General features: G+C 47.1%; 1 protein-coding gene across 3 annotated transcripts in view; it reads left to right on the top strand.

Annotated features, from left to right (window-relative positions):
- ASTN1 (astrotactin 1) overlaps positions 1-24994 on the top strand; it is a 117717-nt gene extending 92723 nt beyond the window's left edge. Inside the window, exons 16-23 of one of the 3 annotated variants that reach the window (XM_075616644.1) lie at positions 641-829; positions 2512-2783; positions 7152-7285; positions 9817-9968; positions 10341-10476; positions 11004-11104; positions 20572-20755; positions 21563-24992. In XM_075616644.1, coding sequence (XP_075472759.1) covers positions 641-829; positions 2512-2783; positions 7152-7285; positions 9817-9968; positions 10341-10476; positions 11004-11104; positions 20572-20755; positions 21563-21800 — 1406 coding nt within the window. In that variant the 3' untranslated portion in view covers positions 21801-24992. Of the gene's footprint in view, positions 1-640; positions 830-2511; positions 2784-7151; positions 7286-9816; positions 9969-10340; positions 10477-11003; positions 11105-20571; positions 20756-21562 lie in introns of all 3 variants that reach the window. The other 2 variants (XM_075616643.1, XM_075616642.1) reach the window with 2 other exon arrangements.
- Positions 24995-25291: the final 297 nt, after the last annotated feature.

The raw sequence follows: 25291 nt of genomic DNA on the forward strand, positions 1-25291 counted from the left end.
CCCCTTATGAGATATCATTGGATGATATGACACTGGGGTTTTTTGTTTGCCTTCCTCTGGATCAATAAGGAATTATAGATATAGGATAAAGTGTCTTGTCTAAATTTAGCATAGGTTGAACTTGATGTTCTTTTTTCAACCTCATCTACTTGTAACCTCAGACTAGTTTTTGCTATATTCTTTTGTTGTTGTTGTTGTTTTTATCTACTTAACCATAAAATGCATTACAATGGTGAAAGACTCTGTATGGCCTGTTGACTTCAATGGCACTGTAGGGTGTCGTATAGCACCACTCAGTAAATATGACCCACTGTGTTTGAATGTAGAAAAGCAAAATCCCGCTGTATAAAAGTACAATTTTCGACACGTTCCTAATAAAAGGAAATCAGGTCTCTTCCTTTTTTTTTATAAAAAGTGTTCTACAACTTTAGATGTGTATATAACAATTATTTTTTGGAAGCTTTAACCAACTGCTTAGACTCTGCGTCTAGGACCAGGTTCATCCAAGGAAAGAGAAATCCCATTGCTTTTAATGTGATTCCCTTTCCTTGATAAGTATCATGCTGTTTAGTGCACTGGTTTTGAACCTGGAGACGTAAGTAAACATTGGTCTCTGCACCTCTTGTCTTCTCTCTGCCAGCGTTCACTCAGACCCTTCACTCTCTGGATGGAGCCACGTCCCGGCTGGAATTCATGTCACTTCTAGATCAGTTTGGGAACCATTATATTCAGGAGGCAGTGTACGGCTTCCATGAGTCCTGCTCCATCTGGTACCCCAACCGCCAAGTGCAGAGGCAGCTCTGGCTCGAGTTTGAGGACATTAGCAAAGGTGGGAGAGGAAAGGGATCCAAAGGGAGGGGACCTAAAACCACGGTGGGAGGGGTCTATTCTCACAGGGGACTATAACTGGTACCGTGTAGAGCCGGCAATGCATTATAGGCTGGACAGGTTAATCCATGGGGATTAACTCTGCTGGGCTCTCTAGTCATCATCATCACTGGGGGTGGGGGGAGGTGGACTTTACCATTGACCAGGGGTTCTCAACCTGTTTTTCATTGTGAACCCCCTGCTAGAAAATATTTGTTCAGTGGACCCTTAATTAATACATCTAATCGCCCACTCATCAGACTATTGCTAACAAAACTGCATGACCGATCTCAGGCAGTATAGTGTCCTGAGCTCGTGGGATGAACACACGCCCCAAACTGCACCTCACCATGTGCATGGGTGGTATAGCTGTCAATTACTGCGGGTGTTTCCAAATTCATGCCCCACAATGCTTTTCCCCTGTGGATGCAAAACATTGTGGGGAGCGACTTTGGAAGCTCCTGGTGCAAGTGACAGCTATACCACCCACGCTAAGGTGCAGTTTGGGGCCTTACTAAGTGTGCAGTGCCCACAAGGGCTCAGGGACCCAGCATACTGCCAGGGATCCACCTGATGGGAATCTCTGGCACAGACCGACAGTACATAGCAATGGGGTTAGGCATTATTGATGATTGAAGCTGCAGTCTGTATGAGGCCTCTTCTAGGACTGAAGGGGTGAATCCTACATTTGCTCTGCAATTGGTTATTAAGGGTTAAATATACATTTCTTCTACACGACGGTTCGCTTTTTAGGACTCCAAAATGTCTGGTTGAAACGTATCCCAGATTCAACTTGCAAAGCCATTATAACCAACCTCACACTGATGAGACCCAAAAGGTCAAAACAACATTCTGTGAGTAGGGTTACTGGCTCTGCACTTCATAACCCAGGCTGTGCTGAAAAGCGATGTAATACGGCAGGCATGAGCTTATAGAGGTCCATGTCCAAATGGATTTGAAGCAAAAGGTAACACTGTGTGCTCGTTTGCGTGTCATTTCCCAGAATCCCTGACTGCAATGGAATCATTGCATGCTAAGAGATAATGGGGAAAGGCAGTGTTGCAGACCTGCCTGAGACATGTGAACGTGCTCACAAGTGATATTTTTATTTGCTTCTGGAGTCTCCAATGTAAAGACTTTTCTAGTATTATTAGTCATGCAGTCCCCACATTACACACTAGAGGGCTGTAATGCATCATGCAACAACAGCTCATACATTTATAGTAAATATGCCCCTTCATCACTTTGTGTCATTCACCTGGAACGGCTCATAAGGTGTCTTCCAGCACGGAAGGTGCCTTATTGCGTAGCACTGCTTAAATAATATGTGTGCCAAACTAGAACTACCCTAGCAACCCCATATAACCACTCCCTATGCATCCAACCCTGAAAAGACTGTCACAATGTATGTTAAATAAATATCACTATTTCTGCTTGTGCATCAAATTAGACATAAGAAGCCTACTCAAGCTCTACCTAGTCAAGGCAGGGGATCGTATTGTATGTCATCTCAACCATGGTGGATATTCTTCAAAGAGCGAGAAAAAATGATGGGTTTAGATGTAGATTGTGACACATATCCTAATATACTCCTTAAAACCGCTACCCAAACCTCTTACGGTTTCCTTTCCCTGATCCCTGCAGGTAATTCCCCATCCGATGAGTCAGAGGAGCGAGAGAAAGACCCAAAGGTGCTGACATTCCCTGAATACATCACCGGTCTGCAGGACTCTGGCACGAGACGCCTGGCGCAAGGCGTGCGCATGGAGTGCCAGAGCCGCGGCCGCTGCGCCTCCTACTGCCAGCTGTGCCATGTGACCTCCAGCCCTGACGCCCCACCCGAGCCCGTACTTTTGGAAGTCACCAAGGCAACTCCTATATATGAACTGGTCACCAGCAACAATGTTACCCAGCAGGTGAGGGAGGCCTCTGATAGGTTAGCTGTCTGAGGATCTCACGCTAGCATTAGCTGGAAATGGGTTACAGTAGGATAATAGAATATATTTACAGTATTCAGTGGTGAGATTCCATGAGACACCTTATGACTCATTCGCTTGGATGATCAATAAGGTGTCTCCCAGTGTTGGAAGATGCTTTAGAAAATATCACTTGTATCTTTTGGTACCCAAATTCCAGGTATCCCAGGGTGCGCCTGAGCACTCATATGTCATGGACGTTTCTCTAAACATTCTCTTATATTACCAGATTCTCTCTCGTCTCTTCTCAGCCTCCTTGTTTATCTCTTTCCTTCCTCTCTCCCTCTTTGTTTTCTATCTCCCTCTTATCATTCTGAACACCTGCAAAATGCAGCTAAATTTAAACTTTCCTAAGCATAGTCACATATAAGAAATGCGGTTATTATATTTGAGGCAGGTCTGTTTATACTGCGATTTACATCAGCCTGAGGAACTCTTTATTGCAGATAAGAGGGAGAAAATGACTGCACACCATGCAAAATGACATACATGTCATACATACATACATACATACATACATACATACATACATACATACATACATGTCATACATACATACATACATACATACATACATACATACATACATACATGTCATACATACATACATGTCATACATACATACATACATACATACATACATACATACATACATACATGTCATACATACATACATGTCATACATACATACATACATGTCATTGTAATATGTGTACATGATAACTCCTCCCAGGCGCCTTCTATAGCAGGGGCGCGTAAACTTCTTGAGCTGCGCCCCCCTGCCCGGGAGTTGCAGCGTTTGCGCCCCCCCCCCTCTTCCAATGACTCGGCGTCAAATAACGTTTCGGGTTATGTGACATCACGTCACGTGACCCCGCTGCGTCATTTTCCGCGCGTTGCCATGGCGATGCGACGCCGAAGACTCGCAGAGAGCAGGTAAGTGAGTTACAGAGGCCTCACGCCTCATTTAATTTAAATGCCGTGGGGAAGAGCACGGGGCCTCTGTTACCGCCACACCCCCCCTACAAATTCTCTTGCCCCCCCAGTTTGCGCACCGCTGTTCTACAGCACTATGCAAACCCCAAATTGCATGCGTGTTAATAGAGGATATAGTGGGAACAGAATTGCTTCCTACATGGACACAGAGCATTTGCCTCAAATAGATGGCCATATAGTACCATCTCCAAATATATCCCTAAACACCTCCTACGTTCTGCCGATGACATCCACCTTTCATCCTCTCACTCCCACGGCATGATTTCTCCCGTGCTGCCCCCTCTCTCTGGAATTCCCTACCACGCATCAGAATCTGACCCAGCTTTCAGGTGTTTAAAAACTCCCTGAAAACTCACCTTTTTAAGGAAGCCTCTCTGACATACCTCTAACATCCAACTCCCCTCCCCTCCCATCCCATTGGGACCAGCTGTGCGGCTGGATCAATCTCCACGGTATATAACACGCCCCTAACATCCACACCCCCAAACATTAATGGGATCAGCTATGGGGTTGGACCATACACCAGCCTGAGATACACTCCATCCTAGGCTGCGCATATACTGCCGACGTCACCCATCGCTGTCGCCACGCGTATAGTGCCCGCGACGGATGACGCGACGTGATGGATGACAACACCCGTCGGCGCTAGCGAATGTTATATTTCGCTATGTGGCGGCGTCGCGGGCGTACTGGCATTTGATTGGTTCAGGGGCCGTCACATGAGGCGACAGCCCTTGAAAAATCAAATATTGCCAGCTTCCAAAATCCGCGACGCGACGTTGCTCCGTCGCATTGTCGCCATCGCGCTTACTATAAGCGCACGCGGCGGCGGCAATACATTTGTTTTTGGGCGACGTCGCCCGTCGCGGGCACTATACGCGCGGCCTTAGGCGACGTTGCTGGCTACAAGGCCAGTGACGTCAGAAAAGGGGAAGGCAGAGGGACAGAGAAGCTCTCTGATTGGCCACAAGGGGAGACCGTTACCAAAAAAATCAAATAACAGTGACTACCACATTTTTGGTAGCGCTGTCGCTTGGTCGCGCCGTCGCGTGCACTATAAGCGCTGACGACTGCGACAATGCATTTGTTTTGATGCGACATCACGTCGCCGGCACTATAAGCGCAGCCTTACAATGAGCAGCCACCTTACCTTTTATTTCAACATTGTTCCTCATTCCCTCTAGACGGTAATCTTCATGAGCAGGGCCCTCATTACCTCTTTGTATCTGTGGGTGCATGTTTGTCCTTATCTGTCCTTGTATGTAACTCTGTTTATGTAATTATCCAATCTCCGTACCCCCATTGTACCGTGCTGCGGAATATGCTGGCGCCTTACAAATAAACGATAATAATAATTAATGGATTTCCACACTTGTCATGGAACAGGTATACCCCTGTCTACACTTCTGTTTCACCCCCCCCCCCCCCCCCCCCTGTTTCCTCGCAGCCCTGCTTGTCAGCTTTTTAGTGCCAGCTGTATGTGTTTGGCTCTGCACACAAATACAGTGCCATTTCCCCTCACCCAGCAGCTTGCTGTATTTAAGATGCAACATTATTGATACATGTTGTAGCTCCCCCAGACACTCCTGTGAGTTGCCATGGCAGCCCCAGCCTTTCTCTCAAATGGGCTAGTGTGCTTTTTCCCCCTCTGCTCTGCCCACAGATGGTCTGTCCCCAGACTATCTTACTACCCAGCATACCTTGCCATTTCCTTTCCACCATTTTCTCTGGACTCGTGTGTACCTTGCTGTAACCCCTGTAATGGTACTGCAGGATTATCTTTTCACCTCCCTTTACTACTAAGCACACACAGAGATATTTAGACCTACACCTCTACACAAGATACTGTTTTTACCTGCTTTCTCCAAAATAAAGTAAGAAAAGAAACAGACCGTGTCGTGCTTGGAAAAGAGGGCGAGTTGACACTATCTGAGCTACGTCATCACCAAGTGACCCTCTGGCTTCCAGAATAACACTTATGTAAATAGATTCTGTAGACTTTTATTCAGAGAAGAGTTTAGCCCCATTCAAATGAATGGAACTATAATCCTCTCCAGCACGGGCAGCGTTGGGTGAGGGGGGCCGGCTTCACCACATATTGAATAAATACCGTAGGGCCTTATTCTATAGTGTCCGAAGAGATGGGTCGGGATGAAGTAAATTGGGATATTTGGCTGAAAACGGCTTTGGATTATATAGAATTACCCTCTTACTGTCAACTTTAGGGCACACTGGAAATATAACCGCAATTCTCTCTCTGTTTCTGGAGCATCCTTAGCTCATCTCAGTTAATGCAGGATCCTGTGCTCAGCTGTCTCTCAGTTAATGCAGGATCCTGTGCTCAGCTGTCTCTCAGTTAATGCAGGATCCTGTGCTCAGCTGTCTCTCAGTTAATGCAGGATCCTGTGCTCAGCTGTCTCTCAGTTAATGCAGGATCCTGTGCTCAGCTGTCTCTCAGTTAATGCAGGATCCTGTGCTCAGCTGTCTCTCAGTTAATGCAGGATCCTGTGCTCAGCTGTCTCTCAGTTAATGCAGGATCCTGTGCTCAGCTGTCTCTCAGTTAATGCAGGATCCTGTGCTCAGCTGTCTCTCAGTTAATGCAGGATCCTGTGCTCAGCTGTCTCTCAGTTAATGCAGGATCCTGTGCTCATCTCAGTTAATGCAGGATCCTGTGCTCATCTCAGTTAATGCAGGATCCTGTGCTTTGTCTATCTGTCTCTCAGTTAATGCACGATCCTGTGCTCGTCTGTCTGTCCGTCTGTCTGTCTCTCAGTTAATGCAGGATCCTGTGCTCAGCTGTCTCTCAGTTAATGCAGGATCCTGTGCTCATCTCAGTTAATGCAGGATCCTGTGCTCATCTCAGTTAATGCAGGATCCTGTGCTTTGTCTATCTGTCTCTCAGTTAATGCACGATCCTGTGCTCGTCTGTCTGTCCGTCTGTCTGTCTCTCAGTTAATGCAGGATCCTGTGCTCAGCTGTCTGTCTTTCTGTCTCAGTTAATGCAGGATCCTGTGCTCGGCTGTCTGTCTTTCTCATAGATAATGCAGGATCCTGTGTTCATCTGTCTCTCGGTTAATGCAGGATCCTGTGCTCAGCTGTCTGTCTCTTGGTTAATGCAGGATCCTGTGCTCAGCTGTCTGTCTGTCTCTTGGTTAATGCAGGATCCTGTGCTCAGCTGTCTCTTGGTTAATGCAGGATCCTGTGCTCAGCTGTCTATCTGTCTGTCTCTCGGTTAATGCAGGATCCTGTGCTCAGCTGTCTGTCTGTCTCTCGGTTAATGCAGGATCCTCTTCTCATCTGTCTGTCTCACAGTTGCTGCAGGAAGCTGTGCTCAGCTCTCTCTGGTGCTCTGGACATGGGGATGTGATTGAGGATTGGTGTCGCTGTGACTCCACTGCTTTCGGTGTAGACGGACTCCCTACCTGCGCTCCTTTACCACAGCCTGTGTAAGACCACTTTCTCCTATCAATCTATCTTTATCTCATTCTCTCACTGTCCTTGATGCAGTGCATCTCTTGCATGCTACAGCCCTTATTCCTGACCATGTATTTGTGCAAGCGCAGTGATCATTCGGTGCCACTGCTCTCTTAATTCCTTTTGGATGAAAGTTACACTTGTGTAAACATCTCTTTAGGGTTGCAAGTGTCAATGTCATCCCTAGTGTTTGTAATAGGTTGTGCGGCACAGCTCTTGTTTTCCTAATAGACTGTAGTTTGCAGCTTTATTCATATCTTGTAGGCAGTCACAGCTCTTTTTGTCTCATGGATTCATATGTCACAGGTCTCTGTCTTGTGAGTTGTGTTACATACTGCAGAATACGGGTCACAGCTTTTTAGGCTTTGTGTCACAGCTCTCTATTTCTCATAGCATATGGGCGACAGCCTAATAAACAGATCTCCGTTTCTCAGCTGTGTCACAGCTCTATGTATCTCTCAGGCTGCGTATAACAGCTGTATGTATCTCGCAGGCTGCGTGTCACAGCTGTATGTATCTCCAGGCTGCGTGTCACCGCTCTATGTATCTCGCAGGCTTTGTGTCACAGCGCTATGTATCTCACAGGTTGTGTGTCACAGCTCTATGTATCTCACAGGTTGTGTGTCACAGCTCTATGTATCTCGCAGGCTGCGTGTCACAGCTCTATGTATCTCTCAGGCTGTGTGTCACCGCTCTATGTATCTCGCAGGCTTTGTGTCACAGCGCTATGTATCTCACAGGTTGTGTGTCACAGCTCTATGTATCTCACAGGCTGCGTGTCACAGCTGTATGTATCTCACAGGCTGCGTGTCACAGCTGTATGTATGTCACAGGCTGCGTATCACAGCTCTATGTATCTCACAGGCTGCGTGTCACAGCTGTATGTATCTCACAGGCTGCGTATCACAGCTCTATGTATCTCACAGGCTGCGTGTCACAGCTGTATGTATCTCACAGGTTGTGTGTCACAGCTGAATGTATCTCGCAGGCTGCGTGTCACAGCGCTATGTATCTCACAGGTTGTGTGTCACAGCTGTATGTATCTCGCAGGCTGTGGGTCACAGCTGTATGTATCTCGCAGGCTGCGTGTCACAGCTCTATGTATCTCGCAGTCTGCGTGTCACAGCACTATGTATCTCACAGGTTGTGTGTCACAGCTGAATGTATCTCGCAGGCTATGTGTCACAACTCTATGTATCTCGCAGGCTGCGTGTCACAGCTCTATGTATCTCACAGGCTGTGTGTCACAGCGCTATGTATCTCACAGGTTGTGTGTCACATCTCTATGTATCTCACAGGTTGTGTGTCACAGCTGAATGTATCTCGCAGGCTATGTGTCACAACTCTATGTATCTCGCAGGCTGTGTGTCACAGCTCTAATCACTGTATCTCGCAGGCTATGTGTCACAGCTCTAATCACTGTATCTCGCAGGCTGCGTGTCACAGCTGTATGTATCTCGCAGACTGTGTGTCACAGCTCTATGTATCTCACAGGCTGCATGTCACAGCTCTATGTATCTCACAGGCTGCGTGTCACAGCTCTATGTATCTCACAGGCTGCGTGTCACAGCTCTATGTATCTCACAGGCTGTGTGTCACAGCTCTATGTATCTCACAGGCTGCGTGTCACAGCTCTATGTATCTCACAGGCTCCGTGTCACAGCTCTATGTATCTCCCAGGCTGCGTGTCACAGCTGTATGTATCTCGCAGGCTGCGTGTCACAGCTCTATGTATCTCACAGGTTGTGTGTCACATCTCTATGTATCTCGCAGGCTGCGTGTCACAGCTGTATGTATCTCGCAGGCTGCGTGTCACAGCACTATGTATCTCACAGGCTGTGTGTCACAGCTCTATGTATCTCGCAGGCTGCGTGTCACAGCACTATGTATCTCACAGGCTGTGTGTCACAGCTGTATGTATCTCGCAGGCTGTGTGTCACAGCTCTATGTATCTCGCAGGCTGCGTGTCACAGCTGTATGTATCTCGCAGGCTATGTGTCACAGCTCTATGTATCTCGCAGGCTGCGTGTCACAGCTCTATGTATCTCGCAGGCTATGTGTCACAACTCTATGTATCTCGCAGGCTGTGTGTCACAGCTCTATGTATCTCGCAGGCTATGTGTCACAGCTCTATGTATCTCGCAGGTTATGTGTCACAACTCTATGTATCTCGCAGGCTGTGTGTCACAGCTCTATGTATCTCGCAGGCTGTGTGTCACAGCTCTATGTATCTCGCAGGCTGTGTGTCACAGCTCTATGTATCTCACAGGCTGTGTGTCACAGCTCTAATCACTGTATCTCGCAGGCTGTGTGTCACAGCTCTATGTATCTCACAGGCTGTGTGTCACAGCTCTAATCACTGTATCTCGCAGGCTGCATGTCAAATTTTACTTTGTCCCACCAGATGTGTCCTACCAGTACCTCACTGTTTCTAGAGGGCTGTGCATCTGGGATCTCTCTTCATTTTTCTCAGGCTCTTTCCCTTCCTCCCTGTGCCTCCCAGGCTGCACCTGTCTATGCTGCAGGAGCCCAGCAGTTCCCTCCTGGTAGTGGACTGGCTGCACTCAGAGCCACCTATTGGAGCACGTATAGTTGATTACCTCATCAGCCAGGAAAAGGTCACCGACAGGTTGGACCATTCCAAAGTGGAAACCGGTGAATGCTTCAGCATCTTCTTACCCCCACATATTGTATGGCATCTGACTTGCCACACACACACACACACACACACACACACACACACACCCACCACACACACTAACACACACACACACACCCACCACACACACTAACACACACTAACACACACACACTAACACACACACTAACACACACACTAACACACACCAACACATACTGCCACGCACACACTAACACATACTGCCACACACACACTAACACATACTGCCACACACACTAACTAACTCACACTAACTAACACACACTAACACACTGTGTATAAAGAAACCTACTCTCGAATTTTCATTCAGCTTCCCTGTATCTTTCCCCCCTCTTTTCATTGCTCAGAGACGGTGCTGAGTTTTGTAGAAGACATTATCTCAGGTGCTAAGTCCCCCTGTGCAATGCCGGCCCAGGTTCCAGACAAACATTCCTCAACTATATCTCTCATCATTCGCTGCCTGGAGCCTGCTACCACCTATACGTGAGTAAGACTACCACTGATTGGACCATTGCATCACGCTGTAAATAAATGATCAGATAATGAGGATCTATGGCAGGAGTGGTAAACTCCAGTCCTCAAGAGCCACCAAAAGGTTAGGTTTTAAGGATATCCCTGCTTCAGCACAGGTGACGCAGTCAACGACTGAGCCACTGATTGAGCCACCTGTGCTGAAGCAGGGATATCCTTAAAACCTCACCCGTTGGTGGCCCTTGAGGAATGGAGTTGGCCGCCCCTGATCTATGGGTTCAAATACCAGTAATACTCAGCAAGTTAAAGTGCTCTGATCGTATTTTAGTATTTTCATTTAACAAATATATTATTAATAAACTGAAACAGTGGAGAGGTTTATAACGCAGCATTGTGGATTTCCCTAGTTGAACTGAGTGTTACTGGTAGGAGAGTACTGCTTATGATGCAGAATTCACAGTGCATACTGTGCTATGATAGGATCCTTGGTCTCTGTGTTTGCATTGTGCTGGATTGATGGTTTGTTCTCTACTTGTCAGGTTCACGCTATGGGGAGTCGATAACACAGGCAGGCGTTCGGACCCCACCCATGTGACAGTGAAAACGCCCTGCCCAGAGGTGGATGATGTGAAGTCACAAGGTAACAGCTGGCCCGAACATCAATGTATCTGTACATGTGTGTTTCTCGCCCAGTACCAACGCTCTTGTTAGAGCAATATTAGTCGATCACAGCTGTTATCCTTCTGCCTTTTTTTGAAACTCCAAAGTGGTACTATTTTTTTTAAAAGTTTGATCTTGGGGATATGGGGAATATATAGAAATGCTGTGAGTCGATGTATAGAAATGCAGTGACGAAGGTGCTTGCACCGAAACGTTGGATCTCTGTGACGGTGTCCAGTCATAAAATTACTCTTTTGCATTAACTTGGTTACTACGCTGTTGCCCTGACTAGGTTTCCAGCCTGTAGCACCTGTGCCTTTACCTTTTGCTTTTGTTTTTGTCCCCATCTACTAGGGGCATCCCAAGTTGCATTGGGCCTGATTCCCTCCTCTTTGAGCTTGACTTTATCATTATACAGCGTAGCATGGTTATTTTCTTGGGCAGGGGTACAACTTTTCCAGTTGAGCAATAAATAATCATTCACCATTAAAGGATCATTTCTGCCTCTTTTTTTTTTACCCATTTGTTTTACTTAGATAGGAAGCAGGGGGTCTCCAGAGATGAACTGTGTTAATTTCAACTCTGGGGACCCCTTACTTCCCGAGATCCTTACCGGGGAAAGTGCCAGCGTTACATTTCCTTCCATCCGTGCAGAGTCTTATTGACCCGCGTGATGCAGGGGTTTTTTTTTTTTTCCAAAGGTTTTTATTAGGCAAATATTTATTTCACAATATACATGTTATATATGTTAATACAGCCTAATACAAATTTTCTCAATTTTTTGGTTAAAGAAACCAGAAAGAGAGAGGAAAGCTCATCGCCCCCCTGACCCTCCTGGGGTAGAGAGGGGAGCGCGAGAATGGAAACAGAGAGTCAGAATATGGAAAGGGAGAGGGGGGAAGGTGGGGAGGGGGGGGGAAAGGGGGGAGGGGGGAATACCTGTTGCTTATCACGTCCTCAGAGTATTTCTATTGGAGTTTCTAGACTCGTTCTTTTTACTTTGTGTTTTTGAGTTAGGGGCGTGGGGGTGCCATATGGGTTAACCACGGGTCCCATGTTTTATTAAAGGAGTCCGTGGATCTTTTTAAGAAAGCCGATAATTTCTCCATGTTCATTACCTCTTGTATCCTATTTTTTATCGTTTGTCTTGAGGGGGGAGACACTTTCTTCCAGGCGGCTGCCACTGCACATCTAGCCGCTGTTAAGATGAAGGAGATTAATTTACTTGTTGGTCGGTCCACATTTTCTAAGGGCCTGGCCAACAGGTAGGTCAGCGGGTCAACAGGGATTTTGAGGCCGGTGACCTCTTCTATTAATTTTTGAGTGGTTCCCCAGTATTTTTGAATTTCCGGACATGTCCACCAAATGTGTGCCATGTCCCCCTTTTGACCGCAACCTCTCCAGCATAGATCAGACGCCTGGGGGTAGATTTGGTTTATTCTAACTGGGGTAAGATACCAGCGGAACAGTATTTTATATATATTTTCTTTGATTGTGGTACATATGGAGGTTCCTGAGGCATTCTCCCAAATTCTTTCCCAGTCCTCTCGGTCTATAACTATGCCCAATTCTGCTGCCCAATGCAGCATATAATCATGGGTGGGGGCTTCTATAGCCCTTTCTAATACTGCGTAAATTTGTGTTATAAGACCTTTCTGGTGGCCTGTTTCTCGACAGAGCCGCTCAAAAACTGTGAGAGGGGGAAATTTCAACGTTGGGGATAAGGTACGAACAAAGTGCCGAATTTGTAGATACTTAAATACGTCCAGCCTTGCTATTTCATATTTGATTTGTAGATTTTGATAGCTCAGGAATTCTCCAATGCTCATGAGGTCAGCGATCGTTCTAATATTTTTTACTTTGAATTGGTCGAATTGTCTGGGCTCACAACCAGGAGGGAATTTCGGGTTTTTGTGAATTGGTATGAGTTGGGATTGGGGCGAAGTGAGCTTAAATTTATATTTGCATCTCGTCCAGATCTCCCATGTATGTCTCATTGGGCCTAATTTAAGTTTACTATTCTGCATGTCTTCCCTGCTCAGGGACCAAAGGTAAGCTGGTAGTGAAGGCGTTCCGGCGTAGTATGATTCTATATCTAGCCAACAGTATTGGTTTGGGTTGGCATTCCAGACTACTACCTGTCGCAATTGTGCGGCTAGGTAGTATTTGGTGATGTCTGGGACACCAAGTCCTCCTCTACCCCTTGATGCCAGGAGAACTGTCCTAGCGGTTCTGGGTTTCTTACCCTGCCAAATGAAGTGGAAGATTAGTTTTTGTATGTTTTTTAATTCTGAGCCAGGGATGTGGACCGGGAGCGTCTGGAAATAGTATAATAATCTGGGGAGTATGTTCATTTTAACCGAGATCATTCTCCCGATCCATGATATTTGATATCCTCCCCATTTCGCTAGGTCTTGTTTAATTTTCCGGAATAAGGTCGGGTAATTTTGTTGATATAGGGATTGGTAGTTCCTCGCTATCTTTACTCCCAGATACTTGATACTCGAGGAGCTCCAATGGTAATTAAAGTTTAATTTGAGGAGTTTCACCTCTGGCTCTGGCAGGCTTAAATTTAATGCTTCCGATTTATCGTTATTGATTTTATAGCCTGATATATCTCCAAAATCTCGGAGTTCTTTTTGGAGGTTAGGTAGGGATGTTTGGGGTTGCGTCAGGGTTAAAATTACATCATCTGCGAATAGTGATATTTTGTGCTGCCTGTGTCCAATTTCTATTCCTCTGATGTCTCTATTTGTTCTTATTGCCGCTGCTAGGGGTTCTATGGTTAATGCAAAGAGGAGAGGAGATAGGGGGCATCCCTGTCGAGTTCCATTAGTAATCTCAAATCTCTGGTTACTGCCCCCTGGTAGTTTTACTGTTGCAGATGGATTTTGATATAATCTACGGACTCCTTCTAGATATGCGTCTTTGAAGCCGAATTTGCGCATAACATGGTCCATGAATAGCCAGTCTATTCTATCAAACGCCTTCTCTGCGTCCAGGCTAAGGAGTAATGCTTTGGTCCCTGTGAGATGGACATGTTCAATAATGTCAATTATCTTTCGGGTATTGTCCGAGGCCTGTCTGCCTGCTACGAATCCCACTTGGTCTTTATCTATTAATCTTGGTAAAATGGGATTCAATCTATTTGCGAGTATTTTGCTATATAGTTTGAGATCACAGTTAAGCAGGGAGATTGGACGGTAGCTTCCACATTGCATCGGGTCCCTGCCTTCTTTGTGTATTATGGCCAGGCTGGCTAGGGACATTGATGAAGGGATTTGATTTCCTTCCATAAAATTGTTAAATGTTCTGAGGAGATGCGTGGATAATACTGGCAAGAATCTCTTATAGTAGACATTAGTGAAGCCATCTGGGCCGGGAGACTTAGTGATTTTTAATGATTTGACCGCCTCTTCCAGTTCCTCTTTTGAAATCTCAGCGTTGAGGACTGTGTTTTCCTCTTCCGTTAGTGTTGGAAGCTGACACTTATCTAAGTATTGTGCTATTAATTCGGATGCTACTGATTCAGGACGGCCTTTTTTGGATCTTAAGTTATAAAGTTCGGTGTAAAATTTTGTGAATTCGGCTGCTATTTTATTGTCACTATGTTGTATCTCACCAGACCTACTCTTGATCGCCGTGATTTGGGATCGTTTATGCACCCCTCTTAATTTAGTCGCTAAAAGTCTGTCTGCTTTGTTACCTTTATCATAATATTGTTGGTTGGTCCACTTGAGGGCTTTCTCAACATCCTCCAGCTGGATTTGTCTATGTTTTGCTCTAGCTGTTGTTAATGTCTTATATATTTTTTTTGAGGGGTTAGCTTTATGAGCTTGTTCTATTATTTTGATATCATCTGTGAGCTCCTTTATTATTTTTTGGCGGGCTTTTTTCCTGTGGGATGCGATGGAGATGATTTTCCCTCTAATGGTTGCCTTATGGGCTTCCCACAGGATTGCTGGTGAGGAAACGGATCCTGAGTTAAAAAAAAAGTAGTCTCGAATAGCAGCTCTGATCTCTCTTTCTATCTCAGGATGGTTGAGTAGTGAGTCATTTAGCCTCCATGAGTAATTTATTGTCTTTTCGAAGGGTGTTGTCAAGGTTATGGTAACCGGGGCATGATCAGACCATGTGATCGGTCCTATGTCGGAGTCGGTTGTAGCCGCCACTACATTTTTTGTGGCCAGAAAGTGATCTATTCGAGAGTAGGTCTGGTGAGGTGCTGAGTAGAAGGTATAGTCTCTCTGGCCCTGGTGTTGGGTTCTCCAGATGTCCACCAGTGAAAACTCGCTCAAGATTCCCCTAAACCTTTTCCCTGTGATTTGGGAGGGGGTTGTACGGGGAGGACCCATTGTGGTCGATCTGTCCTCGGTGGGGTTGAGGACCATGTTTAGGTCCCCTCCCACTATCATCGATGACAGATATCCTGGGTCTATGCCCTCGAGTACTTTCTTTAGAAATTCGGTTTGGTTCTCGTTTGGGGCATATACATTGATAAGAGCGATCGCTGAGCCCGCTAAGGAGCCATATACCACTAAAAATCTACCCTCTGGGTCCGCAGTTGTTTTGATATGATTGAATGGGGTGCCCTGCCTGATGAGGACAGCTACACCCCTTTTTTTGCTAGTAAATGATGCGAAAAAACTCATTGGGAACACTTTTTTGAATAAATTTGGGGGGTCTTGTGATGTGAAGTGGGTCTCCTGTAGAAATATGATGTCCCCCCCTGATCTTTTCATATCTTGGAGTGCTAGTCTCCTTTTTCGGTTATTCTGGAGGCCCTTCACATTGAGTGATGTGAATTTAATTGTGGATTGGCTAGTCATTTGGGTTCTTTTTTGGGTGGTATCGTGAGGCCTCACCTTTCCCATTTGAGAGGCCTTGATTCAGTAAGTCTGAGTCTGGTTTGTATCTCTGTAGGTGTGGGATCTGCGAATTTTTTTTGCCTGGAATGGCTATTTTAAGCTGAGGTGGGGGGGCGTGGGGAAGGGTCAGTGGGGGTAGGGCATAGATCAGCTGGGACAGAGTCAGCTGATAGAGATAGGTTGTAGCGAGGCCTTGAGAAGGTCTCAACAAACTTTTGCCAGCTTTAAAAACAGCCGGCATTTGGGCTATAAGAGCCCTTCTGGGGTGGTTCCGGGTCAGTCCACCGTTGGACGTCTGAGGGGTCCAAACCCTCTATAGAAATTACTTAACCCCTTTTTTTTTTTACGTAAGTCCTCAGACCACAGGTGGGGGGGGGCGAGGGCATGAGTCAGGCAGTTTAAACATTTCACCTTTTTTGTACGTCATCTGTTATGTAACATTACATCATGGTCCCATTATGCACAATTTGGGGGGGGTGGGGGGGTGGTGGGGGGGGGGGGGTGGGAGGGTGGTGGGGGGGGGTGGGGGGGGGGAGGGTGGTGGGTGGGGGTGGGAGGGTGGTGGGGGTGGGGGGGTGGTGGGGGAGGGTGGTGGGGGGGGGTGGGGGGGGGGGGGGAGGGTGGTGGGTGGGGGGGGGGGGTGGGGAGGGTGGTGGGGGTGGGGGGTGGGGGGAGGGGGGTGGGAGGGTAGTGTGGGGGTGGGGGGGGGGGGTGGGGGGCTGGAGAGGACGGGGGAGAGGGGTAGGGGGGGGGCAGGTGTGGGGGAGGGGGGAGGGGCTTGACAGAGCCACTCCGACAATATGGGCATTTCACTTTTTGTTTGCTGTGTCTGTTGTATAACCCTATATACTAAACATACTATACACTGTCTGGAAATTAGCCTAGACACATTTAGTTTTCCTATGAGCCTCTGCTTCCTCTAGGTGCTTTTCCAAGGGAGATCATAGGTACATATCATTTATTACATATATTTTTCAACTTTTGAATAACATCCGGGGGGGTGGGGGCGTGAAGGGGGGGGGGTGGGGGGGGGTGGGAGGGTGGTGGGTGGGGGGGGGTGGGTGGTGGGTGGGGGGGGGGTGGGAGGGTGGTGGGGAGGGGGGGGGTGGGGGGTGGAGGGGGGGGGTAGGGGGGGGGGTGGGAGGGTGGTGGGGAGGGGGGGGGGTGGGAGGGTGGTGGGGGGTGGAGGGGGGGGGGGGTGGGGGGAGGGGGGTGGGAGGGGTAGTGGGGGGGGGGGGTGGGGGGCTGGAGAGGACGGGGGAGAGGGGTAGGGGGGGGCGGGTGTGGGGGAGGGGGGAGGGGCTTGACAGAGCCACTCCGACAATATGGGCATTTCACATTTTTGTTTGCTGTGTCTGTTGTATAACCCTATATAATAAACATACTATACACTGTCTGGAAATTAGCCTAGACACATTTAGTTTTCCTATGAGCCTCTGCTTCCTCTAGGTGCTTTTCCAAGGGAGAACATAGGTACATATCATTTATTACATATATTTTTCAACTTTTGAATAACATCCGGGGGGTGGGGGCGTGAAGGGGGGGGGGGCAGGGAGTGGGGGGGGGGACGGCGGGGGGGGGGGAAGAGGGGGGGGAGGAGGGGGGGGGAGAGGGGGGGGGGAAGGGTTGATGGAACATTTCCAGCAGTAAGGACATTTCACATTTTTGTATGTTGCCACAGTAGTACCACTTTATCCAGTGAGTGTCTTATGTGCTGTTTGAAAATCAGTAAGGGCACTTTTAATTTCCTTATGTATTTTTGCTTCTTCTGAGTGCTATCCTACGGGAAGATATAGGTGTACCTCCCCCGTTTCGTGTACCTCTTAGCTTTTATTTAATACTAGGGGGGGGAGGAGGGGGGGGGGGGGGGAAAGCATAGGTGCATCTCACCCCATGTATAAACTCCTTAGCTTTTTGTTTAATACTGGGGGGGGGGGGGGATAGGAGGGGTGGGAAGGCTTAGGTGCACCTCGCCTATTGCCTATGCTTCTCATCTTTTATATAATTCTGGGTTGGGGGTGAGGTGGGGGGGGGGTGGGGGTGAGGTGGGGGGAGGGGGTGGGTAGGGGGAGGGGGGTAGGGGGGAGGAGGGGGGGGATGATTGAACATTTCAAACAGTGTGGGCATTTCACTTTCTTGTATGTTGCGTCTCTCGTACCAATCTATGACATAAATATACTGAGTACTGTCTGACAATCGGCCGGGGTCCATTTAGTTTCTTAAATATCCCTGCTTCCCCCGGGTGTTATTCCACGGGGGGGCATGGGTACACCTCTTGTTTCGCATGTACTTCTCAACTTTTATATAGCACGGGGGGGGGAAAGGGGGGGGGGAGAGGGGGGGATGTGTATGGGGGGGGGGGCAGCGACCCACTTCCAACAGGACAGGTGTTTCCCAGTTTTATATATACTCTCTATGATCCTCTGGGAGTCGTTCCAGGAGTGAGGGAAGTATGATGGGGGCCATAGGGGTATTTTATTTATTGTTTACACTTCTTTATTTTTATGTATGGGGGGGGGGGGAGGCTATGTGCTTAGGTTATGGTTGAAATGGGGAGAGGGGAGGGGGGGGGGGTGGGCTGCGGGGTGTCTTCCATAGCATAACATTTTATTACTTTACTCACGGCCTTCAGGGCGCTAAACCTCAGTCTGTGTTTTTGCGTCCCTTAAGTCAGCTCGGGTGATTCAGTTCCCCTGGGCCACAGTTGTTCTTCATCGCCCGAGCCGGTGTGTTCCTCTTCGGTCCGGGCCCCCCCGCCGACGAGCCATACCCCCCCCCCCCTGCACCCCAAGCAAAAGAAAAGACCATCTCGAAAAATCGGGGCAGCTGGCCTGAGAGAGGGGGGGGGGGGCCGGGGCTCAGCAGAACAAGGCCGAGGAACCGGCTCTTCTAGCGTATTGGGATTGGGGAGGTTACGCTCCTGCTCCATCCGATCGGGCCGGGTGTGCACCAGGGTTTGAAAGCAGCCGGCGGGATCAGCTCCGGTGCCCTCGCGGGAGTAGATGACACGTGGCTCAGTGTGGGGAGCGGTGTCCAGCGTCGTCTCGATCGGGAAGTCGGCAGCTCCTCTCCAGGTACTGCTCCGGTTCGATGGGGTGTCTTCCAATGTGGTCGTGGGCCCCCCCCCCTCCTCGGGATCACCTAGGGAAGGGGGGGGGGTGTTGTTTGAGTGCGGTGGCGGCTATTACTGCTTGTCCCTGGAGTGCTGGGCCGCGATCCTCTCTGATATCCGAGGCGGGTCTCCTGCTGCTTCACTAGATGACGGGTTGTCTGGTAGCCATCCTTGTGGAGGAGTTAGGCCCAAGGCCTTTGCAAATGGGGCCATGTCCGCGGGGTACTTCAGGGACAGGAACTTTCCGTTTCTGTTCACCGATAACTTAAACGGGAAGCCCCATCTATACAGGAATACAGGATTCCCTTCTCACGAAGAAAGTTAGTCAGCGGCTTTAACTCCCGTCTGCGGTCTCTTGTTGCTTTTGACAAATCATTGTAGACTTGTAAGGTCTCATTTTGAAATTTTATTTCTCCCATGTCTCGGCATGCTGAGATGATTTTTTCTTTGGAGGTGTATTTATGCATTTTTATTATTATGTCCCTCCTTCGTTTTGGATCATCTGACTTGGGTCCCAGCGCACGGTGGGCTCTGTCCATTTCTAACTCCTTTTCTTCCAGCTCCCCGCAGACCAAATTGAAGAGCTCCAGGAGGTAAGGCCTGATCTGTTCCTGCGTGACCGACTCTGGAACACCCCTCACACGGATGTTCTGTCGCCGGTCACGATTTTCCTGTTCCTCCATGCCTTCCTTGAGGAGGGAGATCTCTTCCCCTAGGCGGCTGATCTCCTCTTCTGCCTCTCCCTGTCTTTGTAGGGATTCAGAAAGCCTGTTCTCCAGGGACGTGGTCTTTTCTGTCAGCCCTGATATTTCTCTTCTAATGTCGCTCACTGCAGCCCGCAATTCCGTTTGGAAGGAAGTTTTGAGTGTAGCAGCCATGCCTGCCATCAGTTCCTCCAAATATGCCCTGGTTATTTTGTGTTCTGGGCTTGTAGGGGGGTTTTCGCTTAGCTGGGTCTTTTTCCCAGATTGGGAGGTAGCACCATGCGGTCCGCCGCCATCTTGGGGATTCATATTGCCGTCCTTCCCCCGCTGAGACGGTGAAAAAAATTTAGTGACAGGGTGGTTATTCGCTTTTTTCGTTTTTGACATCCCCCTTCTGTTTATTTATCCGGAGGGACTAATTTCATCCAGAAATTTTAAGTTTGAGTAGGGGTTTTTGCGCTGTTTAACCCGCGGGTTTCAGGAGCTCCTCTAACAGCCGTCCATGTCGGGTGACGTCACCGGAAGTTCCCGTGATGCAGGGGTTTTAAACCTCCACCATGTTCCATACTGGTGCTCTGCTAAGTATCTCGGAAGCAAAGGTCCCCAGAGATGAAATAACACGGTTTAGCACTGGAGACCCCCCGATTCCTACCAATATACAAAAAAAAGGTGGGGGCACGGGGCCTGCTCCTTGAAATAAGTAATGCACATTTTAACATTCCTACCTCTGACCACTCTTTCCAATTACTTCATGCTTCCCCAGAGGTAGCAGATAAGATCTACAACCTTTTCAACGGGTACACGAGTGGTAAGGAACAACAGACGGCATATAACACCCTGCTAGAACTGGGCTCCCCCAGCCTACACCGCGTGCGTTACCACTACAACCTGCACTACCAGAGCTTTGGCGAGTTCACGTGGCGCTGCGAGGATGAGCTGGGACCCAGGTATTCCATTCCATTTGCCTTTATTGAGCTCGTTTCATATTCGTTTTGTGTAATGAGGGTGTCCCAAGCGATGAATCCCTGGAACTGATGAGGACCAAGCAAAGTCTTCTAGAGGCCTAAAACCAGAGCAGAATGAATGCCGCGGTGTACATAATGATGTTTTTACAGAGGTTTTCTTATGTTTCTCTTCTCTCACACACAGGATTCCTGGAGCTGAAAATAGCTACGTCCTGATTTCAAGGAATCCCTATAAATGTCTAACACTGGGATTCACTCAGCTCCGATACGGTTTATCACACCGTCAAATCTTTCGTTAACTGCCAATGACTTGAAAAACCCTTATCGGGGCGTAGTGAATCTCCGCTACTACAGGAGAGAAAAGTTGCCTAGTGGTCATAATTATAATAATGAATGGAGCTGTGTTGTTTTAAGCATTTGTCCTTCTTGATTTGAGGGTGGCGAGAATCCTAAAGGTGGGGATAAAAGTCCAAGCCAGGCTTAGTTGCACTGAATTTATGGAATCCATAGAAAACAAATAGAAGTGACAGGCTTCACGTTTGTATATTTATAGATAAATCAATATTTCAGTGCAATAACCCCCCATGTACATAGAACCAAGCTTAAAGTCTGGTGTAATTTACCTGTGACTTGGGCAGATCACTTTATCTTCCTGTGCCTCAGGTATAAGCATAGGCATTACAATTTTTATGTAGACTACTGTGCATAATTCAGACACCAAGACATTCTCTTTCTTTCCCCTCTATCTTTTTGTCTCTGTCAATCTGTGTCTATCTTCTGCTGCTTCAGGAAAGCTGGCCTGATACTGTCCCAGCTGGATTTGTTGAGCCCATGGTGCAGCCACCTCCTGGGTGAGCCTCGGATCAGCCTGCGTCGCTCCTCCCTGCGCTACCTGGCCTGTCGCTACAGCGAGGTCAAGCCGCAAACATTGAACTGGGCTGAAATGAGCCGCGATCTGCGCAAGAACTGCGAGGAGCAGATGCTAATCGTGCTTAGCAATGACTATGGAGACCGCAAGGAGAACTGAAGTGGGTCCCTGGTACTGCAGCTACCAGGTACAGGATGTGTTTTGAATAAGGGCAGGTGAAAGGATGTAGGAAAGAGGTTCATTGTATAGAACTGACCTCATATCGAACTCTGACATTAAAGAAATCTGATAGAGGAACCCACTGCAGCCTGGCTGGTGAGTAATTAAGTGACAATAACCCTCCACAATATAATGAACTGTAAAAACAAATATGTCTCAGACAACCTTTTCCTGTGTCTGGAACTTCATACAGTGTTCTAACTATAGATATCAACATTCTGGACATGATCATTTCAATGTTCACAACAAGTGTGTCTCTGACTCTGCATTGGGAAGCTGATAAAATACACACAATAAGGTTACAAACGGTACAAAATGTCACCTACCGCTAGCAATAGTCTGGAGAAACAGTGTTCTGATTGGAGTAGTTGAAAGGGAAAGATGTGCATTACATTAGCAGAAATCTTGTCCCTTCCTTTGTCTGCCTCTAACAACTTTACTGTAGGGTTATAAAAGATCTATCTATATCTGCACCCGCTCTTCTTCTCTCCGACTATCTCCCTACCAAATCTGGGGGTTGCAGAGCAGTTCACATAGCGCTTGATGCTCACACCTGGAGGTCGATTTATCAGTGTCTTCCAGCTGCAAAACTGAAGCGAAAACAGCAGATTTATCTCAGAAAGAGGATTCCAATCTTACATGGCAACTAACTCCAGGTCAATCATATGATAATAATCCAGGAAAGTCTTCAAATCAGATCTCGCTCTTCTTCACCATAGCCTAGTAATTGGGAATTCAAACCAGAAAGGGGTCTCTATCACACAGTTGATGTAGAGGTAGTTGGAGGTATAGAATGAAAGCAGTGAGTACGTATTTTCCGTTGATTAATCCGGTGCAGCATTTTTTTTTGTACTGATGGATAAACCCAAGAGACTGCAGCCTGGAGTCTCACAGCAGTGCTCACATGGAACACACTCTTTTTTTATTTCCATACAACAATAGTAATTAATAGAAAGACACACATGCACCCAACTTTCATATTAACTGTAACATTCATTTACAACTCAGCTCATCAATCATATTTTATAACTACTTTGCAATGTTGTTGACCTCTTTAAACAAAAACAGCATGAACACCTTTTCACGGATCTCAGACAGAGCAAATGTTCTGTAAGTACAACAATTCTAACCGTACGCTGTCCGAGGGACAGGAACCCCTCCGGCAGTGAATCGGCCATCGTGACGACACAGGTGCATGTACTGTACACACACTGTGGTACACACGCACAGATGCACATCGTCCTGACGCACCGATCTATACAGTGACCTACACAGATTTGAACATGTACCAAGATACACACAGACTCGCACATACATATTTACTGCTCAGTGCTCACATTGTAAGCAAGTGCTTAATAATCTTCTTTCGCAGCCAGACGATGTTTCTGTCATCTCTACCAGGGAAATAATTAATAAAAGATGCATACCCAGCCAAGCAGATTGCTGAATTGTAAAATAATTTCAAATGTTTATTTCATCCAATATATTCCTGTGATTGAGAACGTGTATAGAATATGTGCCAGTGACAACCAACAAAGTATCCAGTAATTTGTTTCTCATCTGCTAATAAGGCCAGAGATTGTGGCGGTCATGTGCTTGTGCTATAGCTAAACAAGCTTGCTCATATTCTCTTGAAATGTGAAAAGTTTGCCCTGCCTTGTAAACTATCTAATACCTGGTGGTAAAAAGCATCCAAAGTCCTATCTTAAGAAGAAAAAAAACACCTGCCCCATATTTACTATAAATTGCTTCTAAATGTTGTGTTTTGGAAGGGCCATCAAATTTGCACAAAATACATTTGCGTCATATTTATTTGAATGCAGTTAAAAAGCTGCTGGAAGAGTACAACATCTGGATTAAAAAGTGATGTGGAATCCTTTAGTAATTAGAGCTTGGAATTTTGACCATATGTACAGTGCAGGGCCACAGACCAGAGAAAATATTCATCAAAGTTCAGGAACGTGCCCTTCTTCCGCTAAAATGTTATCATAAATGCACCAAATATTTAAAAGATACATGTGCAACCATCTATAAACTCATTACATTTCACACATTTTTGGTGAAATCCTGGCAACATTTTGCAGAAATGTCACTCATTTTCAAACAATGTCAGCTTTTGTGAACATTTCTCGCGAAACATGAGATTTCCAGAAAATTTGTGAAACATTCAGCAAAACACTTTTTAAGACATTCCCACATCTTTATGTATATATGAGCCATTGCGTTCTTTATTCCCTTTTACGCCAACGATGGTGAGGTGGTGTAAAACGTAGGCCCTTCCCACGGAAATTGAGCTTCAAATAAATGTATTGAGGCTACATATATCAATATAAACATATAATATACGATGGAGTATCACTGTGGTTCTCAGATAAATCACAAGTGACTAAAGCATGTTGATCCAAAAATGTTTTGCCTGACGACTCCTGGGATGTGTGTTCCAATGATAATTGCTTTGTAATTTCTGTTGTTTTCTTTTTAGCTGACTCTTAAAGTTAAGATTCCGTCCCGAGTGCTTAATTGTTTACCTGCTCCTGGCATTGACTGAGAAGTCTGGAATCTTCAGCTAATGAGAGTAGCTTTGGTATCTATAGCACGCTTACTGTAGATTCCATGATTTATTTACTGTATTAATAAGAGGTATATCGTTGGTCGACCCAGTGAGAAAAATATCTTCATTCATTTATTTAGTCACAATTCGTTCATCTTCAGTAGTTCCTTAGCCATGGTCGATTGAAAGAATTCGAGGTTATTTTGCTTACACGGTGAGCCTTTATAAAATGTTCCTTTGGCACAATTGGGGTTTGGTTTCGGTACATTTCCTAAATTAGTTTAGTTTCAGCTGTGTTTTTTCCAGAGCTGAGATTTCCTTTTTTCTGCTCTTGTTGGTTGAGCCTTCAGTTAGAGAAATGATTTTTACAGGGCTGGCCTTACCTTTGGCGGGGGCCCAAGGCGACATGCCGGAACCGGGCCCCTCCTCCTGCAGCATACTGACGTCGCAGCGTAATGACGTTGCGCTGTCATGCAATAGACGCTGCAGCAGGCTGCTCCATATAAGGTAAGACTCCATCTTCCCCAAACTACACACACCTCCCCTTTCCCCCAGCTACACACACCTCCCCCTTCCCCAGCTACACACACCTCCCCCTTCCCCAGCTACACACACCTCCCCTTTCCCCCAGCTGCACACACCTCCCCCTTCCCCCAGCTACACACACCTCCCCTTTCCCCCAGCTACACACACCTCCCCTTTCCCCCAGCTACACACACCTCCCCCTTCCCCCAGCTACACACACCTCTCCCTTCCCCCAGCTACACACACCTTCCCCCAGCTACACACACCTCCCCCTTCCCCCAGCTACACACACCTCCCCTTTCCCCCAGCTACACACACCTCCCCTTTCCCCCAGCTACACACACCTTCCCCTTCC

The sequence above is a fragment of the Ascaphus truei genome, chromosome 10, assembly GCF_040206685.1.
Source record: "Ascaphus truei isolate aAscTru1 chromosome 10, aAscTru1.hap1, whole genome shotgun sequence".
NCBI classification, from domain to species: Eukaryota; Metazoa; Chordata; class Amphibia; order Anura; family Ascaphidae; genus Ascaphus; species Ascaphus truei.